The following is a 13,403-nucleotide window of genomic DNA, read 5'->3' on the forward strand; positions in this document are numbered from 1 at the left end:
TCAGTCATATGCCTTGTATCTAATTGCAGATTTGTAATTGATTGTAAGAAATATACACTGATTTCCAACAGTTAAAAATGTATCTACCAATTGCAATATTGCAATAGAAATTTGCGATTGAATGCAAATATTTTCTTGAAACACCTCAGTTTACCAGCTTTGGGATCCTTACAAGAGTAGCTTGAATGCTTTTTCATTGGAGGTTTCGACTTACTTGAATTGGTCGTTGCCTTTGAAGTACGCATTGACAGATTCGGTGAAGGCGGCTGCTATAGGTATAGTATCATTCATTCCTAGTGTGAGGGGACTGGGTCCCCTGGAACCCCCAACGACACCGTGGCTATTGAAAGGGGAGAGGCCGGAGAGGGATGAGTTGCTGTCTTGGCGGGGCAGGGCGGGGTTATCACCACTGCCTGGGGTAGGGGACTGAAATGTGAAAGAGAGAACTTGAATAAATACATTAAACTTTCATAAACACCAGGCTTATCTTTTTAATTAACAAGAATAGACATACTAAATAGGTTCATTATTGCGGATTGAAATAATCGCTAGAGGGTATTCATTTGTCTCGCAATCTACTATGGTCAACAAGAAAATTTGTGATCACTCTCGCAAAAAGTGTTCACTGGCTTTCTAGGAAATTTGTGATCACTCTCGCAAAAAGTGTTCACTAGCTTACAAGTTCACGAGCTTTCGAGTGCCGCTGCAACTCTTTATCAAGTGACAAGGATTGTCCGATATCGTATTCAATTTATACTAATCTCCAAGACCGTACGCACAAGCGCGAGGACAATAGGTGGGCACTGATCCGTTGTGTGATTGGTCAGGAGTTATGCAAATAAGCCGGGGGTATATGCAAATACGCCGTTGGTCGGCAATATGCAAATGAGACCAAAATTGGCGGGCTCACTAGTTTCCCGTGGGCGGGGGTTGACTGTCTGAGCGGTCCCTCAGACTAGACATAATCGTCATCATCATAATCATCATCAACATCATCCTTTTCATCACTACCATAACCCCAAACATCATCAAGATTACCATCACTACCAACAACATTACAATTATAATCACAACAACCACCACTAACAACACAATAACAATCATCATCACTACCACTATAACCACCATCAACAACACTATTAAGACCATCACAACCACCAATAGCACCATCACCATCACTAATAACACTATCACTGCCATCATTACCATCATCATCACCACCACCACTTTCATCACTGTAACTGCCATCATTATCTATCATCATCATCATCGTTCATCATCATCATAGTCGTTGCCGTTGTTCTCGTCATCATCATCATCATCACCATAGTCGTTGCCGTTGTTGTCGTTGTCATCATCATCATCACCATCATAGTCGTTGTTGTCGTCATCGTCATCATCATCACAGCTACCAACACCACCAGCACTACTGTGTTGAATGTGTTCACCATCATCATCATCACAATTATTTCTATCATCGCAAATAATATAATCATCATCATCACCACCACCACCATCATCATCATCCTCATGACAGCTTCCACTGCCACCACCACTTCTATAACCACAGCCATCATCATTATTATAATCACCACTATCATGATCATCATCATCACCATGATCATCATCATCACCATCATCATCGTCACCACCATCATCATCATCCTCATGACAGCTTCCACTGCCACCACCACTACTGTGACCACCGACATCGTCATTCTTTATTCAACACCCTACTTTAAATAACGTACCTGCATTCCACTATGAGGTCTTGATGGGGGTCTGGCAGGGATGTTGGGGATCTGGGAGGATGCTGCTGCAGCTGCTGCGAACGTGCTTCCTACGCTGTGTCTCTGCTTGGCCGGTAGGGCAGGGGGTAGCGCGTCACTCAACGTGGTGGGACTCTGGAGCAGATCTACTGGGATGGGAGGAAGTTTGGGAAATAAAGAGGTAGGAGGGTGGTGAGGGAAGAGGAGAAAAAGAGAGGGAAGATGAGGAGGATGGGAAGATGAAGATGAGAAGAGAGGAGAAAGAAAGCAGGGGGAAAGAAAGAGGGAGGGAGTGGAAGAGAGATGAATACACAGAGGTAGATAGATAAAATTGAAGAGTTGAGAAAAGAAGGTTGAGAAGAAATGGGGTAATGAAATAGGGGTGAGAAATAAAGTGGAAAGGAAAACAAAGAAATATTCATAAAATCCCATTTTCAATAGTATACATCACATTTACATGCATATATATACATATATATATATTTATCTCCAACAGCATGACAGTCTAGTGAAAGGTAAGATGACTAGAATGTCCTAGAAAATACTATTTCTGCATGTCTCTATTATCATAAAAACGCATGAAGAGCTTTGATGGACACAGGACACGATTACACATGTACTTACCTGAACATTAACCTAAAAGAAAGAAATGTATATCTTGAAGGCTATTTACACACTTGCTCCATGGTGATGTGCAATATAGAAGTTAGCGAAAAGAAATGAAGATTGAGATTATAACGAGACAAGGAACAAGAACCATTAAAATGGAAAAAAATCAGCACATTCTAGATTGGAATTAGTACTTTATTATATTTCAAAGTCTTAATTGCATATAATTGTTGAAACAGAGGATAACAAAACAGGTGAAATTGCAACCCAAGACTTTAATATAGAGTATTGAAGATACATGTACCCAAACCAGGGGAAATGCGTTATGGACCTGTTTAATAAAACAGCTAACCGCAACAACATCCCTCCCATCCCATAAACATTGAAAAGCCTGATTCTGCCACTGACTTTAACACGGGGAGAAGCTCTGGGGCCCGTTGCAGAAAGAGTTGCGCTTAAACGTAAGTCAAAATATCAATCGCAAGTCCCAAATGCGCGCTGTTGATTGGTTGAAAATCAAGTTGCGTGTGATTTTTAGAGTTGCAATTGATTGCAACTCTTTCTGCAACGGGCCCCAGGTAGAACATAAGTTTTCTATAATAAAAGGTTTTAAGCAACAGGGCCCAGGAAGTGTTTTATAAGCTAATGCAAAATCCATGCATCTGATTGGCTGAAAGCAAATTACTAGCCAGTGAAAATGACTCACAAAAATGCAGGGTATGTATCTGTCTCCTTTTGACCAACCTTTCTTTAAAGCTGAATTCATTATCAAACATAAAAACATGGATGGTTTCAAATAAAAACTGAATAGTAATGTTTACTGATTAAAAATGCAGGGTATGTATCTGTCTCCTTTTGACCAACCTTTCATTAAAGCTGAATTAATCATCAAACATTAAAAACATGGACAATTTCAAATAAAACTGAATAGTAATGTTTACTGATTACACATTTAAGAATTCATTTCATTCTTCTTTCACTAACTCTTCTTTTTTTTATAACAACATCACTTGGCACATTCAGTGGCCCCATGTTCCCCCTCCCCGAGTTTATTGCCTTACATCAGGAACTGACCTGCAGTTAACTCGGTAAGGATGCAATAAATTAATTAGAGACTAGACTGAATTAATCCGGAGTGTCTTTAGGTTAGATCATGTATCTTGCATACATGTATGTGTACTCAATGTTTAAGAGTACTACTTAGAGGAAAATGAAACCCTTAAAACAAGATAGCTTGTGCAAAAAACAGAAAAATCAAAGAAACAGATAAACAGAAGTTTGAGAAAAATTGAATGAATAATGGGACAGTTGTGAGCATTTAAAGTTTAGATCATTATTGTAATGTAGATCCTCCAATTGGCAATGTGACAAAGATGTGTGATGTCACATGTGAACAATTTTCCCATTACTTTTCTATATATTTCATTTAAAATGCCTCCTTTGTCACATCTATAAGTAGATCACATATTCTTTCTATAGGAGGGCATGTGATACAGATTTTCAAATAATAAATTATGGATAAATAGTTTGTATCACCATAAGAGCAAAAATTGACATTTTCAGGGTATTTTATAGTCCATCAAAGGGAAAGTTGTTCACATGTGACATCAGACACATTTGTAGCATTGCCAATGAGAGGATCTCTATAGCATTAGTGATCGCAATATTCCAATGCTCATAACTTTCTCATTATTTGTCTGATTTTTCTCAAACTTTCTTTGATCTTATTCTACAGAAGTTAGCTTGTTCGAAAGTTTTCATTCCCCTTAACTATCGTTCATGCCAATATCAATTAAGTATGTAATATACTACATCAATGCAAGTACAAATATATGTGTGCTTGTGCATTTGTTTAATCAATTTTGTATAATTTGTGAATGAATAACAATAGGGTAAAGGCTCTAGTCTTGTGCAAGTGTATGTATCCATATTTGTATCCATTTATAATACAATAACGAGTCTGTCAATATCATAACACTCCTAATATTTTGTTTGTAGGTGCAGTGGTACTGTTGCTCCAGAAAACGTTTTGCAGTCTTAAAGGATAAGTCCACCCCAACAAAACGAAGATTTGAATAAAAAGAAAAAAAAAAACGACAAGCAAGACACTGAAAATTTCATCAAAATCGGATGTAAAAGAACAGTCATGACATTTGAAAGTTTTGCTTAATTTCACAATTAGATATGCACATCCTGGTCGGTATACAAATGAGGAGACTGATGACGTCACCCGCTCACTATTTCTTTTGTATTGTTTATATTAAATATTCTAATTTCCCCTCATTGTCAAGTGAAACAACGATTAATTCCTCCCTGGACATGTGGAATTAGCATTGTTTACTATTATATGGTTCAGTCAACTTGGTCCTTATTGTCAAATCTGTAAAAAATGAAATACTGTGTAATTCAAACAATAAAACACAAAAGAAATAGTGAGTGATGGACATTGTCGACTAATTTGAATGACACTGAGTTGTGCGTATCACTGTTTTTTGAAAAATAAGCGAAACTTTAAAATGCCATAACTTTTTTATTTTACATCCGATTTTGATGAAATTTTCAGCATCATGCTTGTTTGATTTTTCTCTAATTATCCAAATCAACATTTTTCTGGATTGGACTTTACCTTTACACACAATATAAAAGCTTGTTCTCTATGGCTGCTTGATCTCATGGCAATCCAACAAAAATTTAGATTCAAATAACAAATTGACTTTAAATAATGAAACTTAAAATCCTCACACATACTTATGAATTAAATATCTGGCTAAAAGGAAGAAGTGGTACATATTATTCAGATTACTGGATGATGAAAATACTAACAAAGATATATAAAAAAAGAAGCAAATACAGTAAAGAGTAACAAAATTGATCAATTCACAGCACACTAAATTATACATTGCATACCCAAAAAGGAACACTAAATTATACATTGCATATACAAAGAGCTTTATAAAGCTGTAACAAAAATAGTATTGTGCTGTTCTGTTGGAACTCAATCAAACCAAAACCGCATTTATAATGATGTTATTTAAATTTATGTTGAGCTTAAGCTTCTTCTTTTTAGACAAAGTGATTCTAAACACACCTTTTTGAGAAAGTATCCAACTGTGTTTTGAACTAATGCATATCAAAAATCATATTTTTGGCCTAAAACCAGGAACACACGCACTAAGAGACTCACTTGATTGTTTACCCCCCCTTTTTTTAATGTCTTCACCTACATGTATTAACCTACGTGAATATGATACATGAAATAAACCATTGAAAATATTGAAATACACTACGTAATTGATACTCAAAGCTAATAACTGAAAAATATCATCCCTGTCAGTAATGTATACCTGTATTAACATGATTGCAAATTTATATGAAAATCAATGAACTGGCTTGCAACACAATAAATAGATGGGGAAAACTCATAGAAATCTAAATTATCAATATATTCTACAATAAGAAGGAACCAAAACTGTTAGTCCTGAAACAATGACATGATAAAGAAATTGTAACAGGGAATTTTAGATAATAAATGCAACTTCTGTAGTGGCAAAACATACATATTTAATATTCTTGATTAATCTCACTGCAATGATAGTGAAATCACTTTTTCAATGATAAAGAGATTGAGATTACTTTTGATAATTAATCAAGAATGTATATATTTAATACTGAGGGGGAGATTTCTGCTAAATGAATATCTCTATATAAGTTGGGGGCATTTTTCCAATCCAGAGAATAATTTCCCTGGTATCGTATTAAATTTGCTATGGATTATTTCAATGCATAATGTAATTGTGTTAGATGAATAATAATAATAACAGTATATTTACCCAGGGTAGCAACTTCAGTTCCAAAACTTATACAAAATTTATCTAAAAATAAATGTAACTTACAAATCTTTTTTTTTTAAAGAATTTGCCCAAACATTCAATCATACAATCCTATTATTTTCAACTGACATGTCAAATCACAGCAGATTTCTCAAAATGATTTATTAACTAATTTTCTGATTCAAATCAAAATGGAATTCAATTATATAATGGATTAATTTCTAATTTCAATTTAGCTACACATAAATGATCTAGTGAGCGTCATGAAGATGTATACAAAACCAACAATAAGACAAAAAACTTCAAATATATTATATTTCTACTAAATTTATCATATTTATTTTTAAAGGGTTTTTCTTCTTACATTTTCCTTTCCTTTCTCTTCTGTTCTCTTTGTACCCTTTTTCTTTTATCTCTGTTTTCTGCTTTATCATATCCATGGATCTGTTCCCTCTTCTACCCTTCCTATTCTTTATATTATCATATGATTATTGTAAATCTATTGTTATTTTACTTGCATGAACCTGTGTAATATTGATCCAGCCATTATGGGTGTAAGAAATGAAATATACACAAATAAATGAAAAACAAGTACCATAATTGGAAGAAAAAATAAAGAGCAGATATGTTAAGATGTTAGTCAGCTCATTAACATAATAGAGTATACATTCAACCTAAATATGCAAGACCCACTGAGTACCAATACAAAATATAGAGAGAAGGATAAAACTAAATACAAATTGAATATGTTGATCAAGATAAATGGAACACTATATGAAATCATAATCACTACAGGCTACTGCATACAATCCATGATACAGTAAAGTGATTTTCCGTTCCAAAAGTGGTCTTTTCTATTTCTGAAAACCGGCCATTCCATTTCAAACTTGATAAAACCTGAAAATTCTATGTTGTCACAGACACTGTTCTCACTACGTTCCTAAAACTAGTTTACTGGAAACTAGTTTTAACGCCCAGTGAGAACAGTCGAAGCAGTCTTGGAAGCAATCTTCCAAACCAGTTTGGAAAACCACCACACGATGTAGTTTTGAAGATCGCTTTGCCTCGTTAAACTGGTTTTAGCGGAAGTGAGGACACAACCGTTCTTTGGGAAGCGATCTTCGCACATTTTGAGCGGGCTACTCCACACGACAGGTGTAGAATGCCTACGCTGCGGTTTAGAATTTCATGCGAAAAGTGTCCCCCCACTGAGGGCATTTCCATAGCAACAAGATCGCTTTATGTGAAGTGATTTGAAGACCACTTTCATGTGATCAAGTGGGAACGCTAGCAAAGAGGTCTTCCAAACTGGTTTCCTGAATCCGTTTCCAGTAAACTAATTTTAGAAAGCGTAATGAGAAAGGCCTCATAGAAAATACATACAGAGCAAAAGCATGATTTCCATTTGAAAAGGTCACTTCAATGAATTTTCACATGAAAAATAAAGAATCAACATGGATATTACATTTTGTATTACTGGTAAACGGAAAAACATGTAGATAGTCCCAAGTAATATAGGAAGTATATATATTGAATCCGCGCAACATGCATCCATCTACAATTAAGATTATTATGAGTATATAGAATCAAACTACATGTAATTACACGGTGTTCCTTACTTGACGTGTGTGATCGCGGCCGAGGTACGATATCGCGAGAATATCTGAAAATGCCTTATGAGAAATAAGAACAATGGCACACAGATTCAGACAGGCGTAAAACATGACCAATATCAATCTGCATTCATTTGAATACAAATATTGTAATGCTGAAAATGATTGCTATCTACTTGTAAGTGAAAAGGAAGGAAATTCTTTCGTGGATGACATTTTCTGCAAATAGGCCGATTTTAAGATTAATGACTTAAAAGAAGAAGAGAAGAAGAGGATAAGAAGCAGAGGAGAAGTAGAAGAAGAGGAGGAGAAAGAAGAGGAAGAAGAGGAGAGAAAGAAGAAGGCAGGAGAAGGGAAAAGGGGAGGAGATAATGATGATAGCATAGACAATAGATTTTGCATACACTCAAAAGAAATCTTACACGTCAATTTTCATCATGCATTCTCAATACACAAGAGACTAAGATATAACTATTCTAGTTTTGTACCATTCAAGAATTACAAGTACATAGTAATCAAATGATAGATATTTTCTCAAATTAATAAATGTCTTGTTTCCACACTACAAGGATGACTGATGTACTTTGCATCTTTTCAAACTTCAAAAGTCAATATAGTGAATAAAATACTACAAGATTTATTACTGCAGGGACATGAAATGAAATTGCAAACAATAAATGGAATACAAATGCTGTGAAAAAGAAGTTGATTGAATATTGTGATTTGCTTTAAGAAAAGAAATTTACCACATCTTGAAAATATATAAACAGAAGATACACACAAAACAATTGCAATTAATATCAACTTTCATTATCATAAAACAAAAACAATTATGGGAAAACAATTCAAAGTCAACAAGCAACATATTTTAGAAATTAAGCAGCTACTTATAGAATGACATCAAAGACAGCAGTCACAGCACTTTACACAAAAAGGCTAGGATTTTTTTCCTCATATATTTCTAAAAACACAAACACAAAATACAAACTTACAGATGCATGGTTTACAAAATGTTCACACAATATCGATACAAAACTTAAAATGTGGATTCCCATTTTCCAGCACCATCTAACTATCTAAGCCATAGTGTGGCAGGAAGTACATGATGGACAATGAATATTAACATTCAGACAATTAGAAATAACAATATGATGACAGGTGATTTCAAACAGAAATAATGTTGAAAAGATTTTGTGTGAAAATCTAGGATAAATCTTTCTGATTATTCTGTTTTTACTAAGTTTCTAGAGAAAAAAAAATATTTTAGCATGAAATTACTCTAGGCATTAGGGGCAGGGTGACCAGATTTGCAGAGTGGAAATACGGGACATTTTGAGGTCAGATCAGTGGCATAATAAGCCAAATGTATTCATGGGACTATATATGACGTACAAAGGAAAATTTCTTATTTGACGTTTTCAATACAATGATCAAATTTTGTGATAAATTTTGGCATATCGTAAATAAAAACAATATCATAAATCCCCTTTGTTCCTTTTATTCCTACCATGCATATGAGAAAAAAAATGTAAAGATTGAATATTCTCACATAAATGTTTTCAAAACCATGAAATACGGGACAAAACAGCCTCCCAAGCAGGGTCACAGGGGACGTAGGACAAATTGTATGCTTTTCACACTGCACTTTTTTCCCTTAACCCCGGGAAATTGGTGGGGCTAAGGGGGGTCTTAGCCCCACCAATTTCCCACTTCACCAAGCTTAGCCCACTTCGTTTTCACACTACGTTTTAGCAAAGTGGGCTAGCACGGTAAATAGTATGGTACTATCTGGCCCTGCAAAAAAGCAGGGTTAGCCGGCTTAGCACCACAATTGCAGTGCAAAGAGATGTAGTGTTAAAACGAAACAGGGCCAAGGAAAGTGGGGCTAAGCATTAGCCAATCACAGGAGTCGAATTGCACGTTAATAACGCTCTGTTAGTAAAATCATCAATATTCATGAGCTGAGAGATAGTCCGGGGTTAAGGCATTAACCGCGGCTGAGCAGATAGTATGTGGTTAAGAAAGACAGTATGAATCAACATAAAGATAGTATGGGGTTAAGGATAGTCCGGGGTTAAGGACGGTATGGGGTTAAGGAAAAGCAGTGTGAAAAGCATATTGGTGAAATACGGGACTGTCCCTTGAGATCCAGGACGTCTGGTCACCCTGGTTAGGGATGATGCAAAATCGATCAAATATAATACAATAAATTGGCAGATTAATCAAAATGGGTGAAGCAGCTTGCAAACAAAATGAAACAATCAATATCAACCATGCTACATGTATTTTGATTAAATAGTGATTCTGTGATGAAACTATTATAAGACAGATGGATGTGTACAGTTACATGTATGCAAGGCAGTCATCTAACCTAGCTTCAAGGCAGAAAATTTTGTTTTTCTGTAAATAGACTTTGATTCTGAGTGTGACAAACACCAGAATATAATTAATATGTCTCCTTCAATATTCATTTTTGACAGGAGCAGGGATAGTTTTTACATTGCAGACTCACTACAAAATGTTTTTTTTTTCACGAATTGTAATTATGCTGTCTTGAAATCAGGCTAGTATTAGTAATGCATTGTGAGTTATAAACTAGATTCGGTGCAGCAATATAAAGTAGTCTCTCATCAACTCTGTGATCCTAAGATCATTCATTAACTCTAAAATGAGGAAAAAGTCATCATCTCAAATAGCAGATATGATAAAGTGACATGATCTATTTTGGTGTAAACATTAATTCAACATAGGATGCATGGAAGATATAACTTTGAATTACATTTTTTCATATGAATTATTGCTATAAAGATAACCCATGAAACAAAATTTTCCCCTTCCCGAAATGAAAGAAAGGGAGTACATGTACTATACTTTAAATCAAAGCCCTATAAAGACTTCTTCAGACAGAGGGAAAAGGAAAGAATCTTTGTAAGTAGACTCTCTATATATTTTTATCACTATTTATCACACCTGACCAAACGGCCTGAATGCATTTCATTGTTGAGTGCCAAAAAAGAGATAAATTGTTATTTTCTATATCATGATATTAAGGAATGGATCATTTCAGTAAATAAACACATTTTAGTTAAATGTTTTATCTGAGAAGAAATGAGATAATTTTCTCAAAAGTAAACACGACTCGTTCCTCATCCTTTACTACCCAAGGTATTGAGCAGTGATGTAACTCCCTATATTGCTGCACCAAAACACACCATACTGTTTATGATTGGATGGTTTCTTACATGCCGAGTGAGGGCGGGCTGTATCTTTGCCCGAGGAGGCGACCGGAGTCTGCGGGCTGGGACTCGTGAAGGAGTCTCCGCCGAAACTGCTGCTGAAAAGGTCAGGACTCAAGGCGCCTGATGTTGGGGAGGGGGTTAAAGGTTAGAGGTCAAAGATCAAACATGCATTAGTAAACCTTCAAACTTCAAATATATACAGGCAAGTTTTAAGGAACAAAACAATGTTTGCCCTCTATGAGTGATGCCATTACCACTGTATACCAACACATGGCCATACGCAAAAACTTTTTGCTGGGAGGGGGGGGGGGGTGGGCAGCACGCATAAAAATTTTCAAAAAAAACCTCGAAAGCAAGAGAGTAAACCAACCAAGCTTGTCATTGGGGCACTTTTACCTTTTACAAAGTAGAATTGAAGGATTTCTTGCATACTTTTGGTGAATTTCGTGAAAAATTTTCAGTAAAAATATTAGTTTTCAAAATTTCTGGAGGGCAACTGTAATATTGTCAAAACATTTTGGGGGACTTAAAAAACAAAAATTTACAAATGGCTTATAAATATGGAAGGATAACTCTTCCTCTACCTAAAGTAGATAAGTCTTGGAGAAGCGGGACACAGTGATAATGGCATCATTATCTATACTAGAGTATCCAATGACTGATAAATCAAAAGCAATGTGTTAGGGGATGAAAGGGTTAATCTGCATCAAAATCATACACTGCAAATCATCCATCTGAAATCGCACAATGAGAAATGTATTTTCAATGAAAGATTTAAAAAAATGTAAAGAAAAAAATATATTGGATCATGTCTACCCACCCCTTACCCCATCAATCCACCCCAAAACTAACCTATACATCATCAAATAGCATCTACATGCATTATGGAAGTTATACAGTGCATCCCACAAAAAAGGACACCCATTTTCAGAGATAGATTTCACAATTATTGAATATGTTTTTTACTATAAATTTGATACTCATGGCAAGAGTGGAATCTCATCTCGAATTTAAAAACCAACAGCAAAGCTAATCGTTCATGCATGGCAGATTACAAAGAATAAATATTGAGGCATATCAGAAACAATTGCACAGGAACTGACGTGTGAATCTGAATCCATTCTCATTTCAGGGATCAGTGAGAGAATCTTAATAAAGAATACAAAGGAAATGCTAATGGGCCAATTGTTGAATAAGCATGATCGTCGCATCTCGAACCAATCTTGTCCCATTTTACTGCGCAACCTGATTTTCACATTAAAATTTCAAACTCGTCTTTCTCATTAATGCGTGAAGTGTTCGTCTTGTTACAATGTAGGTATCAAAATAGAGAGGAATAGTTGAATTATATGATTATGTAAATGAAATATAATTTATTTGCATTTGAAGAAGAAAAACATGGGGACCCGGTTTTTCTTTTTTCTGGGACACACTGTATAGGCCTTGTGCTTTTCAATAGTTAAATGCCAAACATTGCAGAAACATAACAAGAGTATTTCTACACTCCTATAGTGCTTATTTCAAATAGGGTAATGATCATAGAGAAATTAAACATGTTTTTAATTTGTTTTTAAATAATTATACCAAACTAAATAAACGGATGTTAATAGAGAGAATATTCCAAATACTTGGCTTGTGAAATGGATGCATAATCAACCTATAACTTTCACTGCACAAAAAATAGAAAAACAGATGGAATTTCTTTCCATATGGCTTCCCTAATGATCAAGCCCTGTACTTCTTCAAATAGTAGTGGAAAAATACTACACAGATGCTATGTGACCCTCTAATGGGCATGGTCGTCAGCCTAATATAATCAAATATGATAGCACATAACTTAATAAGAAATTCACATAAGAGCATTTTCCTTTTTTCAAAACACCTTGCAACAACACTTCAGAAAAGACACTGCCATAAAACACCTTGAGGATATTCACATATGTTCACCAACACACTAAAAATTCAGACTGCAGCACACAGAAATATACATGTATATATTTTTACTCACAACTCGATTCTGGTGTACATTTAGATGAGAATGTGTTGACCCTATTGTCTCAATTACCAATGTTCCACTCACTCCGTTTCTTAACGACATGTCTTGGTTTTTAATTCCTGTCAGCTTCAAGCTCACTAATTTATACACGATATACATGTCCACGAGTGCATGCGACGAGTCAAACCTATTCTTGCATCCAGCTGAAGTCAGATATATTTTTCACAATACGGAGAAGCGAGAAGTGGTTATTATGAAAGCACTTAAATCATATTTGATGGAGACTGAAGTGTTGTAATCTTTAATCAGTACGAATACCCCAAACCTTTGGTGCAAATGATTTCTAT

At 35.3% G+C, this 13,403-nt stretch overlaps 1 protein-coding gene across 4 annotated transcripts in view; it reads right to left on the bottom strand.

The window, feature by feature from the left end:
- LOC121424513 (F-BAR domain only protein 2-like) overlaps window positions 1–13,403 on the bottom strand; it is a 121,198-nt gene that overhangs the window by 14,615 nt on the left and 93,180 nt on the right. For all 4 annotated transcript variants that reach the window (XM_041620227.1, XM_041620226.1, XM_041620228.1 and 1 more), the window contains 3 exons: window positions 11,064–11,180; window positions 1,752–1,915; window positions 215–426 (listed from right to left, as the gene is read on the bottom strand). In XM_041620227.1, the coding sequence (XP_041476161.1) occupies window positions 215–426; window positions 1,752–1,915; window positions 11,064–11,180 (493 nt within the window). The remainder of the gene's footprint in view (window positions 1–214; window positions 427–1,751; window positions 1,916–11,063; window positions 11,181–13,403) is intronic.

This window comes from Lytechinus variegatus, chromosome 11, assembly GCF_018143015.1.
Source record: "Lytechinus variegatus isolate NC3 chromosome 11, Lvar_3.0, whole genome shotgun sequence".
Classification (NCBI taxonomy): Eukaryota; Metazoa; Echinodermata; class Echinoidea; order Temnopleuroida; family Toxopneustidae; genus Lytechinus; species Lytechinus variegatus.